At 38.1% G+C, this 26,826-nt stretch overlaps 2 protein-coding genes across 2 annotated transcripts in view; one reads left to right on the top strand and one right to left on the bottom strand.

Moving 5' to 3' along the window:
- PLEKHA3 (pleckstrin homology domain containing A3) lies at positions 1-10,552 on the top strand. The gene is made up of 8 exons (XM_008931153.2): positions 1-89; positions 1,637-1,753; positions 3,140-3,295; positions 3,928-4,064; positions 5,062-5,226; positions 6,358-6,401; positions 6,936-7,051; positions 8,664-10,552. The coding sequence occupies exons 1-8, from the start codon at positions 14-16 to the stop codon at positions 8,789-8,791; spliced, it is 939 nt and encodes a 312-aa protein (XP_008929401.2). The 5' UTR covers positions 1-13; the 3' UTR covers positions 8,792-10,552.
- A 3,323-nt stretch (positions 10,553-13,875) lies between these two features.
- The window catches only part of TTN (titin), a 241,352-nt gene continuing 228,401 nt past the window's right edge, over positions 13,876-26,826 (bottom strand). The window contains exons 292-301 of the mRNA XM_018071672.2: positions 26,145-26,729; positions 25,692-25,997; positions 25,300-25,599; positions 24,480-25,055; positions 24,082-24,387; positions 22,819-23,412; positions 16,754-22,701; positions 16,513-16,666; positions 15,278-15,571; positions 13,876-15,153 (exon numbers count right to left, since the gene is read on the bottom strand). Coding sequence (XP_017927161.2) covers positions 14,855-15,153; positions 15,278-15,571; positions 16,513-16,666; positions 16,754-22,701; positions 22,819-23,412; positions 24,082-24,387; positions 24,480-25,055; positions 25,300-25,599; positions 25,692-25,997; positions 26,145-26,729 — 9,362 coding nt within the window. The 3' untranslated portion in view covers positions 13,876-14,854. The remainder of the gene's footprint in view (positions 15,154-15,277; positions 15,572-16,512; positions 16,667-16,753; positions 22,702-22,818; positions 23,413-24,081; positions 24,388-24,479; positions 25,056-25,299; positions 25,600-25,691; positions 25,998-26,144; positions 26,730-26,826) is intronic.

Raw genomic sequence — 26,826 nt, 5'->3', positions numbered from 1 at the left:
ACTTTTTCAATTAATGTTACAACTCGTAATGACACCTGTGCTGCACCATGTCCAGAGAAGGGCAATGGAGCTGGGGAAGGGTCTAGAGAGTAAGTCATGAGGGCAAGCTGGGGGAGGCTAAGCCTGGAGAAGAGGCTCAGGGGTGACCCTATCACTCTCTGCAATTCCCCGAAAGGAGGAATTTCTTCACTGAAAGGGTTGTCAGGCACTGGAATGGGCTCACCAGGGAGGTGGTGGAGTCACCATCCCTGGAGGTGTCCAAGAAAAAAGTGGACGTGGCACTTAGTGCCATGGTCTAGTTGATGAAATCAAAGGTTGGACTTGATCTTGGGGGTCTTCCAACCTTAAATGACTCTATGATGATAGCATCGTAAGAATGTGAATAGTATGAAACCTTTAGCTGATTTCAAGGATTTGTTACCTGAGTAAGCCTCCTGTGTTGAAGTACACTGTTGCTGGATGGCTGCAGCTTGCTCTGTTGGGATGGCAATTGGGAAGCACCATGGACCACACTGTCATATCGTCAAATGCATTGAGTTCTTGGCCACACAGTTATTGCCATTCCAAACCCTAAGCCGAGTAGGAAGTTAAATTTTGGTGTGGAGTTGTAAAACAGAGGGGTAATCTGCTCCTGTTGTACAGCTGACCCAGACTGTAATGGGCCGCTATAATGGTTATGCTCTACTGGAATATGGTAGTGCAATGTTACTTTTAGAAAAAAAGGTGATTTACTAGGCAAAATGGTTTGCATTTAGTTGTATTAGAAATTAGGGCGTCTATTCCAATGAGTATTGAGTTTTATGAAATAGAAAAAAAAAGAGAAAGAAAAAAAAAAGGAATGCTAATATACTTTCATCCAAGAAGGCCCATGACAGTAATTTACTGTGTGGCATAATGCTGCATAGAATCTCAAAGATATTTGTGTCTATGCATAAATTGCTCTGTTTTGTAGATGTAGTGAAGTCAGAGATCATTATATAATTTTACTAATGCAAAGCTGGTGAAAACATTAGTAGAGGAGCTGGTGTATACTGTCCTCACAAATGGGTCTAGGAGAATAGGCCATGAGTTCTACACACAGTGCCTGACATGTGATTGTTGTTGGGCAATGGAACTGGACTACTTTGAGAGAAAATGGTGTGTTAATACTTAAGTATGACATACAAAGTTTTCACTGAAATACAGTAAGCAGAAGGGACCATAGCATAGGAGTTGGTGACGTCAGTCATTTATTTGTATCTTACGAAGAAGTTCCTACAATCTTAAGAAAGTCTGCCTGAAAAACATACTTGAATGAGAATAGTTTTTCAGAGGTGTGTAATTTATCAGTCTTCAAAACAGGATTTCTTGGTGGCTAAATTAAAATTTAATTTTTCTCTAAAATGGAATATAGTGAAAACAAATACTGGTGATCTTGCATCCAAAAAGAATGGGACTGAAATATCCATATAACACTAGTCTGGTTATAGAGCAGCTCTGGTCTTCAGACTGCACAGATTGTCTACTTCCTGGTGTGTTACAAGGATAATTTAATGTTTACCTCTTTAATAAAAGTTTTAACAGCCAAAGAGATGAATTTGATTTACAATTCAGTAATTAGACTAAACTTTCCTTTTCATGTTTTTGATCTTTCTAGGTTGGCAGCCTCGGTGGTTTGTTTTAGACAATGGGATATTGTCATACTATGATTCCCAGGATGATGTTTGCAAAGGCAGCAAAGGAAGTATAAAGATGGCTGTGTGTGAAATAAAAGGTAAGAATTAATAGTTCTGCTTGAGGACATTTTAGCTGCCAGGGAAATAGAAAAGGTCACTCAACATACATTTTTGCAAGTTTTTCTTCTTCTTTTTTGTTTATCTGTAGTTCAGTGTGACTGAACTAGTTCACAAATAAAAATGAATGTGAATAGAGCTCTGTTTTGAGATTTAGAACCCACCATATATTTTTTTTGTTTTAAACAGTTGTGTACATGTGGTTCATGCCTGAAGTTACCTCAACTAGTTGTTTAGTTCTAGTGCTTTTCCCTCCTATGACCAGCGATAGGGACTGAATCATGGATGCTAGTTTTCCAGAAGAGCAGCAGCAGTGACCCAAAACGTCATAAACCAGAGATGTTTTGTCCTTTGTTTTTCTGAGTCATTTTTACTTTTGTCACTGTTAGCAACTGCCCATGGGCACAAGTGATGGCAGTATTTGAGTTAGTACATGAACTGTTTGTGCCAGACTGTGAGTTTAGGTTGTATAGTCTAAGCTTAGGTCAACCTCCTTGGCTAATAGCAAGACATTGTCTAACTCTCCACTGCTGTTAACTCTTGACCTCTTTTCAGATCCCTGCAGATAACTGGGCTTGTGATGTGGGTATTTATATGTTAAAAAATGGAACTTGCTTTACATGGGCCACAGAGTATTTTTCATGTGATAACTCCTTTTTGTTAGTGTTTCCTTGGTGTAGATGAAATCAGTGATGCAAAGTGGGGAAGATAATATTTTTTTTTTGGCCATTTGAGTTGTTCATTTTGCTTGTCATCTTGTTCCTTTGGTGAAGGAAAGATAATAGCTGAAGTCTGGATTTGGGAGAGTCTCCTGCATCCATGGCTAGTGGGGACTACATCTGAAGGAACTGTGGTCAATAACATGAAACTTGGTAGAGTATTCAGTTAAAAATGTAGTACTGAATATAATAGATTGGAAACAAAGTCCACCTCAGTTCTTGGCTCTTCTACCTGAGACCAGATTTCATCTAGAAGAGAGATTATTTCAGTTTTTATCTAATCTCCTGTTAATACCTGTAACTGCGACAAAACTCTTCAGTTTGCCACATTTAGGCCAGGTGGGGAATACAGCAGTTATTACAGACTCATACACAGTGTATTATTAATGTAGAAAGGGAACCCCCTCCTTCTGGAGTCTGGCCACTGCTCAGTGTCAAGTCTCTTGACAGGACGATGTGCTGGGCAGAAAGGTTGAGCAGCTTTGGGCTTTTTCATAGTTGGCAGTGATGCACTGTGATGTAGTGTATACTGTGGGATTGTCATAAACATTTTAAAATACTTTGGTAAGTATTTAATAGATAATTTTATGGAGTTGAGGTTATTTATTTTTTTTTTTCAAAAAATTTTTTTTTCTCTTCTATCACAAGTTCATGCAACAGACAACACGAGAATGGAGCTAATCATCCCAGGGGAGCAGCACTTCTATATGAAAGCAGTTAATGCAGCTGAAAGGCAAAGATGGCTGGTAGCACTGGGGAGTGCAAAAGCCTGTTTAGCAGATACTAGAACAAAAAAAGAAAAAGGTATGTGTGTTACCTAGAGTATATTACTTTTTCAGATACTTGTTTTCAGATGACCATAGTGCAAATATTGTGATACAAAATCACTATTACTGTCTTTTAATATAAATTGTAGTTATTTCTAGTCATCTCTGGTAAATTCCCCCTCCATGTTTGAGTTAGAAGAGGTCCGTTGAGGTGACTTCTTAAGAAGCTGAAATACCAGCAATGTATTGTTGCCACAAGAACAAACATACTGTTTGTAGCTGTTGTGAAGCCATTTCATTTCTGGCGTTTTGACTATTATTTTTTTCTGTAATTTTTCTTGGATGGCTTAATGTAACCATTTCCGGCCACTGCAGTGGGTATAAATTTCATCCAGTAAATTTTTCTACGGTACACTGCAGCTAAGAAAGATTTCAACTTTATTTTTCTTGGTAATATGCCTTTGTCTTAATAGTCATTAAATTAGCATCAGTTATCCAAAAGTAGAAACTATTGTCTGCTTCAAGTACAGTTCTCAACTCGTTGCAGAATCCAATTTTCCTCAAAATTAAGTGGACATTTAAGTGAATTTTTAAACAAAAAGTGCTTAAAATTACAATGTATACATACATTGTAGACAATAAATTGATATTTCCTTGTTTTTTTAATAGAAATAAGTGAGACCAATGAATCTCTTAAAACCAAAATGTCCGAACTTCGTCTCTACTGTGATCTTTTAATGCAGCAAGTTCATACCATACAAGAATTTGTTCACCATGATGAGACTTGCTCTCCTCCTAGCATTGAGGTACAGAATTTCTAGAATGTCATTGGAGAACCTAATTATATAATGCAGCTCAAGTTACTGTTGATGTCTTATGCTTTTTTCATCTCCCTAAGGTTGGGAAACTTAACCTAAGTGCAATTTTTGAGTGCTTGTGTGTATATATACTAATGGTGATTTTTATGTGTGTAAAGTACCTGGATGTTTAAATGTAATTGTACCATGTTTTAAGAAGCAATTGTGTTTCTGAGCCATTTTATTTAATGGCCAGAAGAGCTGTTTTATGAGCAAGGCAATATTTTGTCTTGTTTGGCATCTCTGTTATGGCCAGTGTAGGTGAAACAATCTTGTTTGTCCATTCTTACTTCCTTGTGTAGGAGGGTATTCCATTTTTTTTTTTTTTGAGTGAAAGCTAGTGTTACAGGTATTGGAAACCTGCAGTGCAGATATCTCTGAATGTGTACAAGTACAATACTAGAACACTACTATTGCACTAGTACAATACTGGATTGTATTTCTGCTTTTGAATGAAAGTTGGTACTGGAAATTATTAATGGCTTCATTCTTTACACTCCTGAGCAGAGTGGGGACAATGTTACTGGTCACTTAGAGCAAAGCAAGGGGTTGATGGTTAGTCACAGCAGAGCAAATTGTCAGTTTACAGGAGGTGAAACTGTCCTGCAGGCTTTTGAGTGCTAAAACTGTTCACGCTTCCTTCTGCAATTCATTTGTTTCACTAAGTGATCTTCTGATACAAGGTAGTCACTCTGAGATATGCTTTGCAGTAAGGCATTGGCTGATAAAGAAATTCAAGTGTCAGAAAGAATTTACAGTGCTGTCACATTGGTTTCTTAAATTGACCTCATTGTAAGGTGCACATTTGATTAAATAAAATAGGAAATGGAAGTTCTTAGCAGTAATGAGGGAAATTAGTATGCATGGGAGTGGTGGTGGGGAGAGTTGTATTTGCATATTTTCATTTTTTTTTCTTGCTTATGTTTGTGCTTTCATTTATTTTCAGAACATGAATGAAGCTTCTTCCTTGCTTAGTGCCACATGTAATACATTTATCACAACACTTGAAGAATGTGTGAAGATTGCTAATGCCAAGTTTAAGCCAGAAATGTTCCAGCTGCCTCATCCTGATCCCTTGGTTTCTCCTGTGTCACCATCACCTATTCAAATGGTTTAAACATTTTGAAATACTATCTTTTTTAGTGTCATATTGTTAGTTGGACTGGGGAGAGGAGTGGCAGAAGGCTGCTGTTGCCATGTGCTATGATGTCAACAGTTGAAATGTTGACTCTGTTATAAATCAGAACTGGTCCTAACTATAAATCAATAATTTTCCATTCCCAGTCTTTGTTTGCTAACCTTTACATCATCAGAGTAATTTATCATACCTGTCAAGCCCCTGTAGTGAGGTATCTCATAAATGCATGAGGTTTAACTTTTCCTCAGTCCAGCTGTTTTTTTCAGAGTGCTAGCTCTACACTGATCCTAAAAATTTTATAACCTTGCCTCCTGTTTAAGTGCTTCATGGCTTGAAGTACTTCAGCAAGATAGCATATGTTTCAGTGTATATAAGTGAAGATGTTTGTATTAATCTAGTGTGACCTTATTTAACAAAAAAGATAAATAATGGTAAAAATCGTACTTGTATAACTGTTGACTACTGATTATTTCCCTTAGAAGGACAGTGTATAGGGAATCATCTTAAATGTTTTCTCAGTTGTATGTATGGATTCCAAGATGAGCTATAACATGGAATTTTGTTGTGGGAATCTTTGCATTTGCATCTTTTGTCTATTTATCTTTAATCAGTTTACTTACAAAGCTGATCAGTATGATTTAAATTAATAACTTCCTTTGATATGCATAGAGATTTGGCAGTGATATCAGAGAAACCACAAGGAATCAAGAGGCAGGATTTGGCTTTATTGTGTGATAGGGAATTTAAGCATCTATTGGTAAATGTCTTCTGTATATCATAGCAATTAAGAAATGGCTCTGTGAGTAACTTTGGTGCAAGAGGGAATGAGTTCCATAGAAATGAGGTAGTATTTTTTCATAGTAAACTATTTCCCATGTGAGTGTTCTAGAACTTTTGATATTGATGGCAATCCATCTGTTTTCATATAGTTAAATCAGATTTTTAACTAAGAATGGTTACTTTTAATAAAAAAAATTGCCTTCTCTCTTTGTAGAGACTGTAAGTAAAGTAAAAAATAATGTAGATATGCGTATTGTTCTCATAAGTAGCTTGTAACATTTTGTTGTGGTTTGTGTTTTGGAATTTATTTTTTTCTCCCCCTAGATGAAGCGTTCCGTTAGCCACCCTGGTCCTTGCTATTCAGAAAGGTAATTTTCTGTTTCATTAAGCTTTTTTCTTATGTCTCAAAAGACCTCCCTGAACTTGCTAGCATTAAAATCAAAATGTGAGAATTGTTTGCTTGAGAAAAAAAAATTAAAAGTCATAAATTGATCTAATTTTGAAAACAAATGTCAGTAGCAAATAATGTGTCTGCTGTTTCTAATATACTACAAAAATTTCTTCGTGCTAGAAACTTTGTGTAAATGACTTATTCTGACAAGTTCATGAAATTAGACCTAGAGCTTGAAACACTAACATTTTTTTTGAGTCAGTATTTCAGATTCTCACATTATTTTCTTCTGCATGCAAAGATTATATTGCATTTTTATTTCCGTTTTGAGGCTTTACAGCTGTGAAATTAAGACTTAACTATGCCGTTTTTTAGTCTAGTATAGTGAAAAGCATTAAGTAGTTAACAGTCTAATCTAAGTACCAAAGTTATTCCAAATTTAAAGTATATTAAATTTGTTTGGGTTGTTACAGCTTTTGCTTACTAAATACATCTCTTTTTTTTTTTGTAGGATTAATCACTCTGTAAAAGAACCAGGTTCATCTGTTCACCGATTTTCTCAGCGACGCAGAAGAACATACTCAGATACAGAATCTTACAGTGATACACCTTCTGAAGATTCTCAGAGTAAGTTGGAAAGGGGCCTTAGTTTTCTTTGTATCTTTCTGTACAATTTATTCCCCTTTTTACAGCAGCTGTTCTAGTGCTGATATCAGCAGAAGGAAAAAAGTTTATTATTAGTTACTTAAAGTTTTGGTTTTAAGATTCCTGTATTATAAATGAAGGCACTTCTGTAGTTTGTTAGCTGGCTGATTTGTTCTGGTTTCCATACGTATTAAAAAGGATCTTCCAGCTGGAGTAGTTATATTGAAATCAGTGGGACTACTGGCAAGATAAAATAGAGACACAATCAGAAAAGGGATGTTTGTACTAATAGGCTCTTCCATGAACGATATTCTGGTAAGTGATGTGGAATACTGCTGTTTGCCACCTGCTTGTCCCAAAAGAAATTCTCCCTTTTGTGACCCTTGTGAGTGGTGGGCGGTAGTTTCCACCAGTGCATTGTGGAAAGATGGTTCATTTCAGTGGCTCCTTGTCTTTGGTAGAGAACTGTTCTGAAGGCGTGCAGCCTTGCCATAATAAAGATCATGATCAGAATATTATTCCCTCTTAATTAGATGGGCTGTCTGAGTTAGTAGCCAGTTCTTCTGTGGATTTTCCTTTAGAATCTTGCTGTCATTTTGATTTTATCATAGCTCCTCTCAGGCAGACTCTAATTTGACCAGTTCTTCTTCATTAGTCCTGGTTTAGCCTTGCTTCCTTTTGGAATACCTACTGCCTCACTTGGATTTAAAAAGCCTGAGGCCTCTGCATGGTTGAAAGCCCGTGTGAGCAGGAAGTGATAGTAATGCTTTACATTCTATCATGAAGCATGTATTCACACTTCAGTGCCATTTCATTGGGTTTTTGATACTCACATGTTGCATGGTGACCACCTCTTTCACCTGATTCATCTGCCCCAGCATAGGGTATGCCAGTATGTATCTCAAGCTAATAAACTTAGTTTAGATCCTGTTTTGTGTCTGATGACTAAGGTAGGTGTGTATCCGTTAGGCTTCCTGTAACACAAGGCTTTTGCTGTTACCAGCTGGGCCTTCTGGTGTTGGTTACCCAATCTGACTTAGGACTGCTGAGAAGAGGCTTTGTCTTACAAGTTTCTGCTAATATAGTTCCTTACTATTCAGCTCTAGTCTCTAGCTCAGCTTTTCTGGTTTTTTGTTTTCTTTTACTGTTTTAGAAGTTCCCTCTGCTACCTGCCAGTTATCTTAGTTCCGTTTCTTTCCTGTCACGTAGCCTAGTAATACCCAAGTTGCAGTAAGTCACTCATTTCATTTTAATAATAGAAAATATTTTAATTAAGTGCTTGTCAATGCATCAGTTCTTTAAAAAAAAAATCATGTATTCCTCATGAAGAATATGGCTGCACCTCACAGGTTACTGTCTTTCCTAATGTAAAAAATCATTGTATATGAAAAAATTACTTGATTTATGCTGGCTGAACAGTCTTCATCTCCATTATCCTTGGGCATGATATTGATGGAAATCTTTCAGGACAAGTCCAGAGTAATTACACTTCTGATTCCTTATGTATAGGAAATACTTAGCAAATAGAATAATTGATAGATTGGATGATATGTTTTAGGGGTTGAAAATTAAATACTTATTGATCTCTTCACAGGATCTGCTCACTGTTCTAGAAGTGCTGTCAATGGAGATCTAGTATCATCAACCATTCCTGAAGAAAATAAATCAGTGTCAAAGGAAAGATCTGAACTGGAAGAGACTCTTTCATCCTTTTCCTCGTGAAACAACTGAAAGTATTCAATTTTCTATAAATAATGCTATGCAAAAGCTGCTGTAATTATACTGTTGTTATAGGAAGTAGTAATTTCCCTTTTTAGAAGGATTTCTCTGCACTTTATAGAATAACATAAATACTATCTTTGAAGTGTATTTTATCTTTATATAGTTTATTTGCAAGAGTATTTTCCTAATATTTCACAGTTTGAATGTGCATTTTTTGGAACAAATGATGGCTTTAACAGATAAGCATCCACATTTGTAAACGTAGCTCTTTTTAAAAAGTGTGAAGGTCTGACTGATACGTTAGTAAACATGCATTATAAACTTCAGCAAAAATTTTCATTTTTTTGGAGAAAATGGGACTTGTGCCCTGGGCCTCTTGGTCATTTGTACCAGGTCATCCACCCAGAGCTGTGATTGGCCCCACAGTAGCTTTTTTTGCCAGTGTAAGGGCTGTGGGAATGGGCACTAATGGGTCTCTTCTAGCAGCTTGACGGTAATTGACATTGCCGCCTTTACAAATACACGGATATACATAATCCAGTCCTTATTTTTAGCCAATGAAAGTAGAAATATTTAGTGTATTTTTCTAAACAAATGTATAAAAATAACTTAATATGAAGTATTTGTACCAAACATGGGATATTTAATAATTTTTATTTATTTATTCTTTTTTGCATCAAAAATTTCTACCTACTTTCAGTACTAAAGATCTGAAGATCTACTAAAGGCTTCAAAATGTGCATAAATTGTTTCTGGGGTGTGTAGTATCACAAGTAGTTAATACAGCACCGTTAAGATTTACTCTGACTACTTAAGATGTATTTTTAGCAAAGTATTATAGAAGCAAGAGCTAAAATGTTAGACTGTTTTAAGCTGCTGTTGTAATGAATATTTGTATCTATACGTGTTTTATTTATGACATATTTATACAATAGGGAGCTTCTGTTTTTGTGTCTCCTTTATATCATTTGAGGATGGTATACACCAGAAGATGGATTCTGCTCTCAGTTACATCAGTTTAAATTTTACATTAACTGTAAGCGAGGTCAGAGTCTGACTCTCTTAATAATTAATTAGTAATATAGTATAACAGTGCCTACTAGCACCTTGGTCCAGAAGGTTCTTAATGTTAACATAGTAAGCTTTTGGGGATTTTTGGGGTGTTTGTTTAGGGATAAACTTGGTCTATAAAGTCTTAGCTGTAGAGCACTTTAAGCAAGCCATTTACTCTTTTTGATTTACACAATTGATAAATAGATGTACAGGGTTTTTTGCATTCAAGCACATACCAAAATCTGTTTTTATAATCAGATCTTCTTTAATTTGGTTTAACTAGTCTTCCTTTTGTGTATATAAATAATTTGGTGGTTTTGAAGCGGGTTGGAAAGGAGAGATGGGAATGGGAGCTTTCCTTATAAATTTTTGGAATGTTGATTTATCTAAATCAAAATAGGTCCAAATGTTGGGGAAAAACATATGAGCTGTTGCCCACATATAAAATGCCAGTTTATAAACCATTATGCCAGGTTCAAGTGGGATGGAATGGTTTGTACAAGGGATTTGTGGATACCAGCTCAGAGCAGTCATTTGTGCTCAGTTCTTTCAGTTTCATACAAACTAGAATATGCATATCAGCCACACATATGCTTGTACATTTTTTCTGAATGTTTGCTTTAATGTATTCTGTATGACACGACAATTGTAAAAAAAAAAGGTATTAAAAAAGATGTTCAGAGAAGTAAACTACATATTGTAGTGAGAGTGGTGTCTTGAATCGTATGCTGTCTTGGAGCTCCTTTTTGAAATTTCACTGAGGTTTCTGCCAGCTTGTATAGTGTTAAGTATATGTCACATTGACAGATTTTTTTTTTTCTGGCTTTCAACTACTGCAAAGAAGAGAGTTTGGACTTCAAATTGTGCAAAAAAAAAAAAATCTGAGATCAGTGTATGTAGTAGTAAATAATAATTTGAAACACTGCTATAATACAAAAGTTGTAATGATCAGATTCAAGCACAGAATTTGCATGTAATTACTTCTTCACTGTTGTGGGTTTCTCCAGGTCACTAAAGCCATCATTTCAACTTTCTATATGTATGTGATATGTTCCTGCTAAAGTTAAATCAGCTTTTTAGATATGACTGTGCCAAACATCCTAAAAGGTATTTCAGTGAAATCAGTGAAGATGATAGGCTGTGATACTTTTGGCATATGGGGCTAAGAAGTAATTTCTGAAAATGACACTTACCTGGCTGAATCACAATAATTCATGTACAGTAAGACTAAAAATATCTGGATATTCTCACATTTTCATTTCCAAGCTTAAGGAGAGCTTATCAGGAATGCCTAATTATATCACTAATTATATAGTGGAGAATGAGAGCTGAACCTCAACACAGTTAGTACTTTTAGTTTTGATCTCATGTGCTTCTGAAGGGATCAATCTGAAATTATTTTTTTTAAAACAGTATTTATCACTTAAAGAGTATAAGCATAGTATCTATTTGGGTGAAAAGTGATAACTTCTAATTATATATCTGAAGTTTCTAACTTCAGATAATTAGAAATGGAATGCTTAGAAATTACCATCTTATAGTATAATGAATTAATGGTCAGGCATGCAATGATTTGGAGAGCTGTGAATACTGAGATTACAGTGTTCAGGGGCTTTACTGTAAATTAATGCTTGTGTTTTTTTCAACTTAATAATTCAGCTTCACTTTTCTAAACTTCTTTTTTTTTTCTCAGAGAAAGCAATCTTTGGGATAAGAATATTTCAGAGGTTGCTTCTGCATAAATGTTTTGTACTTCATTAATTTAAAAATTGAATTCTATTTATGTATCTATTAAGGTTATTTGCACAAATGATAATTTTTGCTCCTTATGCCCCTCTCAGTTTAAGTATTCTTAAATGTAGATATTGTTCCTGCCAGTATAAATTAGAAACTTTTAAAAGGGGTATAATACCTGAGTAAAGGAAATACTCATGTCTGAAAACTAACTAAAATGTGGTAAAATGTCACAGTTATTTATCTCAGGCTGCCACATGTAAAGTGTTAGTAGAAAATATATAGCTCTATAGTAGGATTTATACAGCAACTCACGGAGCTTTGTTAAAAAGTTTTTCTTTAGGCATCAACACACAGGAAACCTTAACACCAAATGCCTTCATACACATACCAGTGGCAGGATATTCTAACTTTCTAACTATTCCCATAGTGCAATAGATTTAATCTTTAAAGAGAGCAAATACCAACTTGTAAAGTTAGAAGTCCCAATATTTGACCTGAATATAAGAAGTAAATAGTTAAAATGTTTGTTTCATGCAGAGACTGCTTAACCTATTGTCTCGAAAAATGTTATTCTTTAGGGAAGTGTTTTGTGAAATGGAATATTGAAGCTCTAGGCTGTGGCTTTAGTGATGTCACTCCGTATTAGCATTCGCTTAGCAGTCTTGTGGAAAAACACTGGCTCAGCTGGTTGGCCTGTAACATTATCTATTAAAGCCGTGTTTCAGCAAAGCCTGTAAGTATTGTAAATCCTATTTTTAGTCATGTAAGTGACTCATCTGCCTGAAGTTAGGTGTGCTTGCTTAAGCACTGTGCAGAGTTGGGCCGAAGAGATACTGACAGAATGAACTTGCTTACACTGCCACTCTATCAAGTAAGTATATCTGAGACTCAAAAGAGGCCGTGTAAGACTGAGCTTTCAGTAGCCTTTGTGGAAAAAAGTCCATGGTTAAATCTGCAGATACTGGCTGTCACTATTTCTTTCTGCTGCAGTGACCAACTAACTAGTGTATTTTTAGTGTTAATTTTCTTATGTGCCTGTGTATGCGAGTTGGTTGTTGGTTAAACAAGACTGTACTTATGTATTTTTGTGTCTTGTACTGAGTTTGTTGGTTGAGGTTTTTTTAAATATCTAATGAAATGAGAATTAGAAGCTTTCTTGAGGTTGTTTTTTTTCTTATAGTGGTTTAAAGATTAAAATGAACAGCTTTTTCTACTTCATTTTTATTATTCTTTACATTCCTCCCTAAGAAAGAATTACCATGCACTCTTAAACTCTTTCATCTTTATGATTGTTTCTAAATGTTCCTGGTTGCATTACTTGACAAAGTTTGGATTTTGTCCTGACCCTTAGGTCTTCTGAAATCCTTATTTTTATTTTAGTCCTTCTTTCATTCTTAGCTTTCCTGCATCATGTGGATAGATGGTGCTTGATAATGTGTAGGTTTATAGGAAATTATAAAAAAAGAAGTGGGCTTCTATAGTGAGTCTTTTTGGAATAGGTTTTTAAACAATCTACCTGCTTTACTACTTCTGATGAACTTGAGCCTTTTTTTTTTTCTTTTTACTAGTAATGGTATGCTGGGAGTCATAGTGATGCAAAGTGTTTGCTAACTAATGTTCCTGCTACACTTAAGAGAATTTTCAGCCCCTGAAGTGTTGCATTGCTGTGTGTGTGTGTGTGTTTTCTCTCAAGGTTTTTCTACAGACCAGAGTGAATTCTAGAAGCAGAGTTACACCTTGGACCTTGATACTCTTTTTCCCACAGATAACAAAATTTGGACCTGCCTACATGGTACTTGTGATTCACAACTCGTGCCCCCCCATCCCCCCTGCCCAAATGTAAAGGCAGGCTTTACTCATACAGGTATGTCAGCTGACTTGAGGAATGGAAAACTGATGGGACATAAGCCCTTAATAAGCCACGGGAGGTCCAGGCAATTAGGGTCAGCTAGTCTGTAGTAATTGTAGCTGCCAAAAAAATAGAGGCTATAGAGGAAAGTGTGGAAATAACAGAGCAATAAGAACAGCACAATGCTTAGATATGTGCTAGAATTTATCCTTCGACAACGACGAACCTCTGATGAAAATTTTTTTTTAAAGTCTGACTTTTTTCAAGACTGACTGGTGCCCAGGATGTTTGTAATAGCTACCTGGTTTAACAGCTAACAACAGTTAGCAACCTGGTTTACATTGGAGAATTGCATTTCTACCCCATCTTTTTTTTCAGCAACTTTTTCTGCAGTGTAGTACAGGAACTGTAAAAACAGCGTAATAAATAAAGAAGGAGTCACAGATTTTATGGTGCAGAAAGCATGCTTTATTTCAAATGAACAATTCTATCTCAAGGAGGTTCAACAGCTAACAAGCTCTATCACTACATTAGGAGAACTACAGCAAATTGAAGTGCAGGGCGGTATTTGATGTTGGAGCAACAGTTTGTTTTCAAACTGTGGTTCATTGCTTAGTTGCCCAGAAGCGACTACAGGGTGTCTAATTCTACCACACAAACTCAATCACTGCACCCTATGAACCTCCGAGATGGGGTACTGCTGCTGCACTTGAATACCTAAATAGCTTTGTTGATTAAGGGGATGGCCAGGTGATGTTACTTTTTAAAAGCTATTCAGGCAGTCAATATGTCAGAAACAGTACACATTGGGTGAACAAAGTGCTGTCCGCTTGCACTTTGTCCAAAAATTGTCAGTCAGGTATGGAAATTATGACATAATCAGATCCAATGTAAAACATTAAAGCAATGCTTACAGGAGGGTAATTGCAAACATCACCAATGCCTTACATTTCTGATTCAACATAAATATTTGTGCATGTATGAAATACTATGCACTGTATCATCTCTTAGGTGTAGGTAATCTTCAACAGGGAGACTCTCTACCTGTTGAGGCATTCTTAGACATCAACAATGAGTTGAGGCGCAAAGATTAGTTAAATGTTGAGCAGGATAGTCATTTGCTAGGAAACTTTCTCCTGCCAACTGTGAGTTCCAAAAGTTACGTTTCAAAATGTCATAAAATAAATGGTACAAAACTTCATAACCGTTAACTTCGGCTATATACAGTATGTACATGTCAGTGAAAAAAGTGTTTTAAATTCTTAGGTCAATAATGACTATAAGTCATAATGTATAGCTCTGGACTTTGTCTCATTCAGGTAGGTAAAAAAATATTTTTCTTTTTATATTTACATATCAGATATTTCAGTCCATATATGAATCACTTGTAAAAAAACAAGTGTAAATAATACATATCGAGCTCTCTAATGTGATCGAATATTAATATTCACAGAGGCAGAATCGGTACCAAATTCATTTCCTAAATTCAGGGTATAAAGTCCACCGTCGTTCTTCTGGACATCCATGATGATCAGGGTGGTTAGATCTTCGCTAGTTTCAATGTGGAATCTGCCTTGCTGGTCCTGACTGGTTATTTTTCTCCCCCTGCAGTACCATGTTATTTCAGGAGCAGGGTCACCCGAAAAGGCACAGGATAGTGTGAGAACTTTTCCTTCATCGATGCTGATATCAGATGGGAGAGCTTCAATTTTAGGTGGTACTCCTTCATAAAACAGGAAAAGAAATAGCAAGTTAGTCTGTTTCCACTAAGCCATGCAGCAGCTTCACTCTGAGGACTACTTCAGGATAGCAGAAGCACTAACTCTACCAATAATCATAATGCTCACCTCTCAGACCTGATTTGAGCATTTTACTAGTTGAACTCTCCAGTTGAGCCATACTAGATTTCCCCATAATACTGCTGGAGCTCATCTCTACAAAGGATTCTTTCATGGAGGACATGCTTTTGGCAGACATGCTTTCAAATTTCATTTCAGTCATGCTGCTACTGCTGAAACTGCTGAATGAAGCCTCTTGTTTAGAAGAAGCCATTTGAAAGGACTGAGAAGAAAAACTTTCGTGCATGCTTGCGTCGCCACTGGTCTTCAATACTACCTCTTTTGGAGGTTCTTCAACTAGAGCTGAGGAGCATTGCAAACATAGAAGGAAAAAGCAACAACATCACATTAACGAACAAAGTCATGCAGTTCTGTCTGGTTAATTTTACAGAAATGAAGAGACAGCATACATTGCTTTCAATGGAAAAACTGCAGTGGAATATAAAATTGTTTTCAGTCATTTGATTCAAGATGTCCAAGTCACAAACAGTAATTTAGAAAGGAAACAAGTAGGCAATGGAATGTACTGGTATGTATGAGCTTGAAGGAAAAACATAAATACTTTAAAAAAAACAGGTTATCACACAGTGTTTATTAGAACTATTAGACGTTAGAATTAGATACTGAGAAATTGTGTGTTCAGTTCATGTTTGTAGAAGTTGTGAAACATTTTCAAGTTCTTACAAACATGGAATAGTAAAGTCTGTATTTCACTGCATTGTTCTGTACTTATAAAAGGTAACAGAAAAGCTCAATCACTGCAGCTTTGCTTTAAACCCAAACACAGTCATACAAGCAAATCATAGCCACCCCTTGATGCTAGGAGCTGGGATATGGTACAGCCAATAAAATACTAAACCCAGTTCAGTTAAGTTGCCATAAAAAATTTTAATTGCGGAATTACTTTGTTTTATTGGAACAGATTCTGCTAGTAAATGAGGAAAGAGTAATTACCAGCACCAAGGTTTTAACATACTCATTCTAGAATGAATGCTCAAATACTCATAGCTTTCTCTTAACATGCATCTGTTGATGTTATAGAGCACCTGTGTGCTCCTCTGTGGGTGTTAAAAAGATTTGTAATGCTGTTTTAGTTCTGTATATATAAAATACAACAGAAAAATGAACTTGTTAAAATATCTAAGTCAACATTACCAGTAACTTTTATCATAAGTCGTTTTAGTAGACACATCACAGAAAAAGTTGTGATTATTCTGAACACAAGACCTGGAGAACAAACTTACGGAGTACAGTTAAAGATGCTGTAGCAGAGCACTGCCCATGGTAATTTTTTGCCTTGACTGTGTATTTTCCAGTGTCACTCACTGCTGCATTTCGAATCTCAAGAGAATATATATTTTTAGAGCGAGTTACTCTGATATGTGATGAAACTGCAATCTGAGGAGGGAAAAAAAACGGTTTAATTAAGATCAGTTTTATGAATAATTCTATTTTTTCAAGTAAATATATTAAATGATTACTTACAGGTTGATTATTCTTTAACCACTCAATTTCAGGAGAAGGATCCCCAGAAACTTCACAGGTGAACAACACGTCTTGTCCTTCATTGACATTTTGAGACTTAGGCTGCATGATGAATGCTGGTTCGTTGGAGCGCTCTTTAGAGAAGGTCAGAACATACTGGCATTTAATAATGCCTTCGTCAGTTTTACCCTCACAGGTGAGTATACCTTCTTCTTTACTACTGGCCTTTTTGATAGTTAGCGTGTGATCACTTCCAGAAACACCATATCTGTAATCCTCTGAATTTCTCAGCTCCATTCCATTCAGCACCCATTTTACTTCAGAGGCACCAGGAATGTTGGCCTTCAGCGTCACTTTCTGCCCTTCAGATACTGTCATTTTAGTTGAAGAAGCTTTAATTTCTGCTTTCACTTGTTTGATATCTTCAGTAACAACTGACTTTTGAATGACTTCTTGAACTGCAGATTTCTCTTCAGTTGCAACTGCTTTTTTCTTTTGAGTAGAAACTGTAAGCAACTCATCTTCTTTCTGAACTGATTTATGAGATTCAGATACACTTCTTACCTGGGAATGGATATTTTTAAATACTTGGCCAGTAAACTGGAAGTTAGTTTTTGAAACACCTGCTTCCCCAATAATTTCACAGGTGTATTCTCCTTTATCAGATTCCACAAGCTCATGGATTTTGAGCTCATAAGTGCCATCTGCTGAATAATGAAACTTGAAATGATGGTCTTCTTTCAGTTTTTTACCATCCTTGTACCAAGCCACTTCTCTGACACTTAAAACATTGCTTTCAACTGCACAGGATAACTTTACCTTATCTCCAAGAGCTTCTGCTTTCAGATGCTGTTTTATCTTTGGTGGAGAAGCAGCTGGTAATTGTACTTTCTCTGCTGGTACTGTTTTGTCTCCAGGTGGTGACTTAGCTTTTGGGGGACTGCTGATGGGTTCAGGAGATTTCACTCGTTTAGGAGACTTAACTGGCTCTGGAGACTTTACATGAGGCTCGGGAGATTTGATCCTTGGAGGTGATGTAATTGTTTTTTCAGGAATTCTTGTTCTTTGGATGGTCAAAGTAAAATGCGCTTCCTGTCTTCCTTCAGAGTTTTCCACTACAACAGTGTAACTTCCTTCATCTGACATCTGGACCGAAGAAATTTCAAAGGTAGACTTGTACTGTGTTCGTGTTACTTGGAAGCGCCTCGAAGAAACAATGGGTTGACCTGCACGGAACCATGTTATTGTTGGTGCTGGTTCACCATCAACATCACAGGAAAATCTCGCAGTCTCCCCTTCGGAAACTGTGATTGATCGTGGCTTTGTAAGGATTGTTGCTGGTAGAGTGCTTTTAAATGCCTTGTGTACAGTCCTTTCTTCCAATGATTTTTCTTCAGCTGCAGTGACTTTTTCTTCAGAAGCAGCGTAGTGTTCATAGGATAAAAGTGATTCTCTTGTTGCTGACATTTCTGATTTGACCTCTCTTACTGAGGAACTAGCTTCTGTAGCAGATGCTTTCTTAAATGAAGAGATTGCATATGCCTCTGTTTTTGTCAAGTCAGGTAAAATTGACCTTGGTACTTCTTCTTCTCTCCTCTGGGAAGAGTATGTAGTGTAATCTCCTCCAGTAACATCTAGCGTTGCATAATCAGAACATTCCCCTTTGTAGTTTGTGCATACAGCCCGGTATGTTCCACTGTCATCAATGTGGCAATCAAGAATCTCCAGAGTTAATACACCACTGGTATTAGTAAAGTGTATCTTACTGCTCTCCTGGAGCTCAATGCCATTATGATACCACTTCACTTCAGCAGTTGGTTTTGATTGGACATTTAGAATGAACCTGGTATTATGGCCACATGGTACCCGGTGTGAACGCATTCTCAGGGTAATGCGAGGGGCATGGTCAAGGGTGAAAGGCTGCTGAGTCAGAACTTCATATTTCCTTTCCATAGTTTTTTGAGTTTTCAAAGCAGATTTCATGGACTCATATCTAGAAAATATATCAAATCTTGCCATCCTCTCAAACCGTGAGAGAGATCTTTCACTAGAAACTGGGCTAGGTGAGCGTGGTCGAGTTCTCTCTGGTGTTGGGGATCTTCTCTCACTTTCTTCAGGAGGCCGTGAGCGAGGTCGAATTAATTCAGATACAGGACGCATCAACTCAATGTAAGTTGGAGAAAGGGATCTTCTTCTCCTTAATAGTCTAGAGGGAGGTGAAAATTCCCTGTGAACATGTTGCACCATTTCTATTTCTTCTTCTTCTTCTGATGCGATCTCAGTTATTTCTCTTTCCCTCCTTCTCCTGAGTCTACTCTTTTCTTCTTCTGCCATATATTTGAGCTCACTCTTGTATTCAGAGAGTCGTTGAGCAGTGCCAACAGGACGGAGCAATTCTTCATCCTCCTTCTCATCCATTATTCTTTGCTTCTGTTTAGGTGGTCTGTAGGCAGCCCTGTCATGGCGTTGACGAAGTTCTGCATAGCTTGCACTGGTCTCAGCTTTAGTTGGGATGTGATAGCTTGAATACCTCAGCTCTCGTTTTCTTTCTTCCTCTGAACTGACCTGTGCTGCTGCAGTAGAATACCGAAGGGCAGACAGTTCAAAGCGGGGGGGGCTTCTACTTGGTGGGGAAGCAGAAAAGCCTAACTCCAGCTCTTCTTCAAGGCGCAGTCTTTCCTCTTCGGTTCTCTTCATGGCTAAGTAGTCATCTATAGGCATAAGCAATTCCTCATCAGACAAGTCACCAAGTGATCGCCGCCTTGGCCTATAGTAATATTCATACTCTGGAGATGGGGTACGCCGACGTGCTGGTCTCACAATTTCAAGATCATCTTGTGTTAGCTTTGGTATGCGCCATTTAGGCTTGTACTGGTCAGAAATGCGTGGTAGTGGCATCACGTAAAATTGTTCCCACCTGGAAAGACGTATGCGTTTCTGGCGTTTCTGAACAGTCCTCTCAAGTTTTCCTGGCATTTCATACTGGTCTCGCAGCCTCTTGTACCACTTCATGTCTGACAGAGGCACATAGTGTTTAATAGTCTGATCTTCCTCAAGAGCAGCACGTACATGTTTGCGAGGCTCTGGGACCTCGTATGGCATACGAAGTCTTCTTTCCTCCTTCTTTTCCTCTTTCTTAATTTCATATTCACCTTTGACAGTCTTTGAGCTAACGGCTGGTTTATATAAAATAGCAGCTTCTCTGAGAGCCTCTTGTGCAGTTTGTGTCAGTGGAACAGCTTCAACCCCAGCAAGGATTTCTGCCATTCGTAAGGTCTTGTCAATTTGCCTTTGTACATGCTTCTCCCGCTCTTCTTCAGTCTTGTACTCACGCTTGACATATTTCACGCGTTCAACTTTTAGATAAGCCTGACAGCTTGTAGATCCAGCACTGTTAGTAGCAGTAACTCTGTAATAGCCACTGTCTTCTGGTAAAGTATCTCTGATATGCAAAGCATAATAATCTAAACCTTCGTGAATTATATCAAAGTTGGGACCAAAGGATAGAGGTTGACCATCTTTCTCCCATTTCAGCGTTGGTTTTGGTACACCAGATACCCTGATCTCAAAACTGACACTTTGGCCTTCTTGACATTCAGCATTTGCCAGCAGTCTTTTAAACATTGGCCTGAGTGTGGCATCTGCTGGAGGCGGGTGTGGAATCACAGTCAGCTTAGCTTTGCAGCTGTCTTCACCAAATCTATTGCGTGCTACTATACTGTATTCAGCATCATCCTCTTCAGTGACGTTATTGATGACTAGTTGATAAAGACCCTTGTCTGATTCAAAAGTATACTTCTTATCATCATCACCAGGTTTGATTTTCTGGCCTGATTTGAACCATGTGAGGCGAGGTTCTGGGTGAACTGTTATAGTGACTCCAAACCTGACATTTTCTCCGACATACGCAGTGCGGTTATACAAAGGCAGAGTGAATTCTGGTGGATGCTCTAGCAGTCTCATAGTATCAACCCGTCGTTTCACTTTTCTAACAGTTCTGCATCTGTAGTGCTCAGAAATTTCCCTCACACCTTTAACAAAAAGTTCTGCATAAGAGCTGTCTTCACCATAGTCATTTACTACCTTGCATCTGTAGGTACCATCATCTGATTTAGAAACATCTTTGACATACATGGTTGCCACACCTTCTTCATATTTGATTTCATATTTCTCATTGCTTTCTAATTGTCTCATACCGAAGTACCACGTGACTTGTGTGGATTCATCATAGTTTTCAATCGTACATACATATTTGGCATGCCCTCCTTCTTCTGCAACATTATGCTTTATCTGCCCAGCAAGGGGCCCAATGTCTATTGGTGCAACTTTGACTTTAGCAACTGTTATGCCTTTCTGGGATCTAATCGCACCTCCACAGGAAATGCGGGCTACTGACACAACTGTGTTCCACTCCTTCTTTACTAGAGTTTGGTAGTAACGCCTGTGCCTCAAGGTCTTGATGGCTTTAGTGCTGGTCTTTTCGGTCTGCTGTTTTAGCCACTCATGATTAAGAGCTTCAGCAGCTGTCATCCGAGATTTTCTTTCTTTTACTAGTAGACGATCAATGAAATCCATAGCCTTGACGCTTATGTCTTTGAATGCTTCATCATCGAAGCTGTATTCAGCATTTAGAATATTTTCAATAACTTGTTGGTTTGTTTCAGCAATGAAAGGATTAAGGCCACTGAGAAGTATGTATGTTAGAGCACCAACTGACCACATGTCAGTAGCTGCGCTGACCAAGTCATGGTGATGTACTTCAGGTGCGTAATATTCAGGGGCAGTGAACTGGAGTCTAAAGCTATCTCCAGGCCTCAATTGTCTGGCTTGACCAAATTCTACAATTTTAACTACAGAGCTTCTTCTTGTGAAGTAAATAATATTGTCTGGTTTAATATCAAAATGTCCAATGTTATGGCGATGTAAAAATTCTAGTGCATCACAGACCTGGCGTACATAACTTACTATTTCTCTTTCATTCAGTTCGAATGAAGGTGTGCTGATTCTTTCAAAGATGTCAACTCCAGAAATGAATTCAAATATCATGACCAATTCTTCTAGGCTCTCAAATGATTCATGAAGATACAGGATATTTTGGTGCCTAGCAATGTTTAGAATGGAAATTTCTTTCTTTACCAAAACTTGGTCAGCGCCCTTTACTTTGACAAACTTTGCCAGGTAAGTCTTTTTTGAAACTGCCTCAACACAGCGGTGTGCAATGCCAAATTGCCCACGTCCAAGCTCTTCTGCGATCATATATTTGTCATAGAGTTCCTTTGTAGAATAGTGAGCTGCTTTAGCTGCTGTGACTTCTCTCGTCTCATCAACTTCTTCATCATAGTTCATTATTCTAGTCTTATCTTCCTTTGTTACAACTGGATCGGTGGGTTCAGAAGGCTGACTTTGGCCAAACTTGTTTTCTGCAATTACACGGAACTGGTAGGTGGTCTTACCAAATAGGTTCACCACTGTGTATCGTGTATCACGAGCTTGTGCAACACGAATCCATCGCTCTGCTGTTGTAGCACGTTTCTCAACAATGTAGTTTATGATCCTGCTTCCACCATCTGTAGCTGGTTCATTCCAGGTTAAGTTGACTGAATCCCTTGAAATGTCAGTTACTTTTAGACCTCTTGGTGGATCAGGCACATCAGCCACATCTAATTCAACTGTTTTTTGATCAATTCCAAATCTGTTTTTGGCACAAACAATGTAAAACCCTGCGTCTTTTCTGTCAACACCATTTGGGAAAACAAGAGATGTGAATGATCGTGTGACAATGACTTGGTAGTGTCCATTAGTATCAATGAGATCTTGTCCCTTCTGCCATGTGATCACGGGGGGAGGCTTGCCACTGAATGGAATCTTGATGCTCACCACTTCCCCTCGGAGAGCATGAACAGCTCCCATGCCTTCCAGGTTTTTGGGCAAGTGGATCTTTGCAGGAACTGGAATAGAAAGAGGAAGAAAAAACAACACATGACTAAAAGCACATGAGAAGAGCACCTATAGTCTAAATATTCAAAGCTTTAAAAGAATTTGTCTTATTAAGACTCTTCATTCACCTTCAACATCCAAAGAGGCAGTGCCAGACACAGATCCTCCTTGGTTGGTAGCTCTAACTTGATATACTGTGGCATCATCATCTGTTACATTTGTGATGATCAGCTGGTAATATCCACCCTTGAATTCCTGTATCTTGATCTTTTCCCCATCTGGCATGATTTCTTTGCCCTGTCTGTACCACTTGACAATTGGCTTAGGATGACCGGTGACTTTGCAGACAAACGTGGCATTAGCTTGAAATTTCACATTCAGATTCCTTAGTTCTTCCTTGAAATGTGGAGCTTTAATGGGTACATCAGATTTTGGAATGACTGGTTGGGATACCTCACTCCACTCACTTTCACCACCAAGGTTTTCACATTTTACACGGAACTCATATTCAAGACCTTCAATAAGATCTTTCACAGAGTAGACTGTTTCACGGATTTCATCTGTTGTTACAGAAATCCACTTGTTTTGTTTTTTCTCACGCTTCTCAAGATAATAAGTTCTTATCTTTGCACCACCATCACTTGCAGGTGGCTTCCATGAGACAACACAGGAATCCTTTGTGACAGCACTTGCTACTGGCTGGCCAGGTTGTCCTGGTTTTTCTGTAAAGAATAAAAAAATTCAAAAATTGAAGTGAGCTTGCCTTACTAATTACAGGGTGTGCTGGTTTTGGCTGGGGTAGAGTTAACTTTCTTCCCAGTGACTGGTATGGGGCTATATATTGGATTTGTGCTGAACACGGGGTTGATAATATAGAGGCGTTTTTGTTATTGCTGAGCAGGGCTTACACAGAGCCAAGGCCTTTTCTGCTTTCTGTGCTGCCACGCTGGCAAGGAAGTTGGGGGTGCATGGGAGGCTGGGAGGACACACAGCTGGGACAGGTGACACCAACTGACCACAGGGATATTCCAGACCATATGACACGCTCAGTATATAAAGTGGGGGGAAGAAGGAGGAAGGGCATGAGGTTTGGAGTGATGGCTTTGTCTTCCCAAGTAATGGGTATGTGTGATGGGGCCCTGCTATCTCGGAGATGGCTGAACAGCTGCCTGCCCATGGGGAGCAGTGAGATGATGTCTTGTTTTGCTTTGCTTTGTTTGTGTGCGCAGCTTTTGCTTTCCCTATTCAACTGTCTTCATCTCAACCCACGAGTTCTCTAGCTTTTTACCCTTCCAGTTCTCTCCCTGATCCTGCTGGTGGGGGAGTGAGCAAGCAGCTGTGTGGGGCTTGGCTGCTGGCTTACAGAAATTGATACTTTGGCCTCTACTTACCAAATGGAGGCTTTATGAAAACCACTGATGAGACCTCCAGTGCTTCACTAATGCCATATGTATTCTGAGCAGAAACACGGAAATAATAGCCTGCATTTTCAGTTAGGTTAACAATTCTGCAGGTTGTGCCTGAAATGCTTGAAGATACAAGTTGCCATTCTGTTCCTTCCTTGGCTTCACGTTTCTCTATGATGTAATTGGTTATCATAGCACCTCCATCATCCTCTGGTGGTTTCCAGCTTATCACCACAGAATTCTTCAGTATAGACTCTATAACAATTGGCCCTGCTGGTTTATCTGGTTTATCTGTACAAGAAAAAGCACAACATTTTTAGTTCTTTTTCCAATCAATATTTGAGAAAATATTCCGCAAAAATACTGAAAATAAAATGAATTACCTTGTATTTCCACATTAAGTACAGTGTCAACCGTTCCAAATGTGTTACTGAGTTGTACTTTGTACTTCCCAGCATGAGTCTTGTGCTGGACATTCTTAATAGCAAGATGAGTATAATGTTCTGTGTTCTCAATAGTAACTGTTTCTGATCCTCTCAAAGGTTTGTTGCCATGGAACCAGGTTATTGCTGGTACTGGTCGGCCAATATACACAACGTGAAGGCGGAGGGTGCCACCTGCACCTGCGTAGTATTTCTCTTTCAATGGGAAGCCAGGATGGAACTGAGGAGGAGCCTGCAATAATAGTTTGCCACTAGTTTCAATTTCTCCGACATCATTGGTAGCCATACAAGTGTAGAGACCTTCATCCTCCTGTTCCTCTGTCATTACTGTCAGTGTATGATTGCGTCCATCAGATGACATTTTGTATTTTCGGCTTTGCACCAGTTCTTTGCCAAAGCGGTACCATTTAATATCAGGCAAAGGTCTCCCAACAATCTGGCATGTCAGCTGAGCCGCCTCACCCAGTTTAGTTGTAACGTCCTGCATTTCTTTTCTGATGGCAGGTGCTTCTCCAGCTATGACAAAGACAATTATGAAAATAATGATGATTATTATGACATTTTCCTCTCATACTGTATTACTGGAAATTAATTTTCATTTATACTTGTTCCTCTAAAACCTGAAAGACTGTTCTTTAGAACAGTCATGTTGGCAAATGACATGTAAAACAAATAGGCAGCATGTTAAATGCAGCACCATGGTTTATGACAGCAAATCACAACAATATCACAGCAAATGTGACAATATGTTTTTGCTTACATGTTAATTTAGTTTTCACTGCCATAGCAGTCCTGCGCGGTCTGCTGAGGCCAGTCTGATTTTCTGCGAAAACACGGAACTCATATTCTGTAGCCTCTAGTAAACCTCCTACTGTAAACTGCCTGTCCTTGATGCGTTCCTTATTGCATTTTTTCCAGGTGCTTTCTCCAGACTGGCGATATTCAACCCAGTAGCCAAGGATCTCTTTCCCACCATCACTTTCAGGTCGTTCCCATTCTAATGTAATGCTGTCCTTAGATATAGAAGTGATCTCAATTTCTCCAGGTTGGCTTGGTTTGTCTGAAAATTAAAAGAGATACAGAAAATAAATTCCTCTCTAAATGCCACAAAGTTGCCCTTCACAAGATCTGTTAATGCAGACATTTTCTTACCAAATGGATCCTTGCATACAACTGGTTCAGAAGCAGGACTTGCTTCACTTTCACCAATGTCGTTTTGAGCAATGATACGGAATTGATATTCAGCATCTGGAACAAGTCCTGTGACTGTGTACATTGTAGTGGTAATCTGTGTCTTATTATGCCGGACCCATTTTTCTGTAGATGTCTCTTTACGTTCAATGTAGTAGCCAGTTACACGAGAACCACCATCATCTTTAGGTCTGGACCAGGACAAGTTGACAGAACTCTTTGTAACATCAAGCACTTCAGGTGGGTTGTTTGGAGGCTCTGGAGGATCTATGAATAATAATAGCAAAAATAATGGAAATAATAGTGACATAGCATTAAAACTTTTGTATATATTATTGTACTTTTAGATCATAATGTAGTAACTCATTTTCTATTTTTTTTATTTTTTTTTTTTAAATCTAAGAGGGAACTTACTTAGAGGTGTCTTTGGTACTGCTGGTTCTTCAGATTTGAGAGATTTGCTAATACCGAAATGGTTTTCAGCAGAAACACGGAAGTGATATTCCACATTTTCTTTGAGCCCTTTCACCACCAGTGATGTCCCTTTCACTCTGGAGTCAACAGTGTACCAGGCAGTCTTTGGTACTTCTCTTCTCTCAACAATGTAACCTAGGATATCTGCACCACCGTCATCTGTAGGAGGTCTCCAGCTTACTCTGACAGAACGAGCTTGTATATCATCATACTCCAGTGGCCCTTCTGGTGGATTCGGAATGCCAATCACTCTGACTTTAATATACACAGCTTTTTTGCCACACTTGTTTTCAAGTGACAAATCATAGGTTCCTGAATCTTCTCTTTCTGCATCTTTGATCACAAGTTCTGTGTGAGTCTCAGAAGTTGCAATCATGGCCCTCTTGCTGATGTCTTGTCCTTCTTTTGTCCATTTGCATACTGGGATGGGCTTACCCTTAATGGGTATTGTAAGCCTGATTACTCCACCTTGTCTCACCATGAGACCTTCTTGGTATTTTTCATCAAGTTCATAGTCAGGATATTCTGTAAACAAAATTAAGATGTCATGTTATGTCTGTTTTACAGATGATAGCATACTTGTCTTAGGCAAATATTTTTTTTAGGACAACTTTCAACAGAA

Source organism: Manacus vitellinus, unplaced genomic scaffold (assembly GCF_001715985.3).
Source record: "Manacus vitellinus isolate BGI_N305 unplaced genomic scaffold, ASM171598v3 scaffold_20_pilon, whole genome shotgun sequence".
Lineage (NCBI taxonomy): Eukaryota > Metazoa > Chordata > Aves > Passeriformes > Pipridae > Manacus > Manacus vitellinus.
The sequence above is the reverse complement of the archived record's forward strand: the minus strand, read 5'-3'. Positions and strand labels throughout refer to the sequence as shown.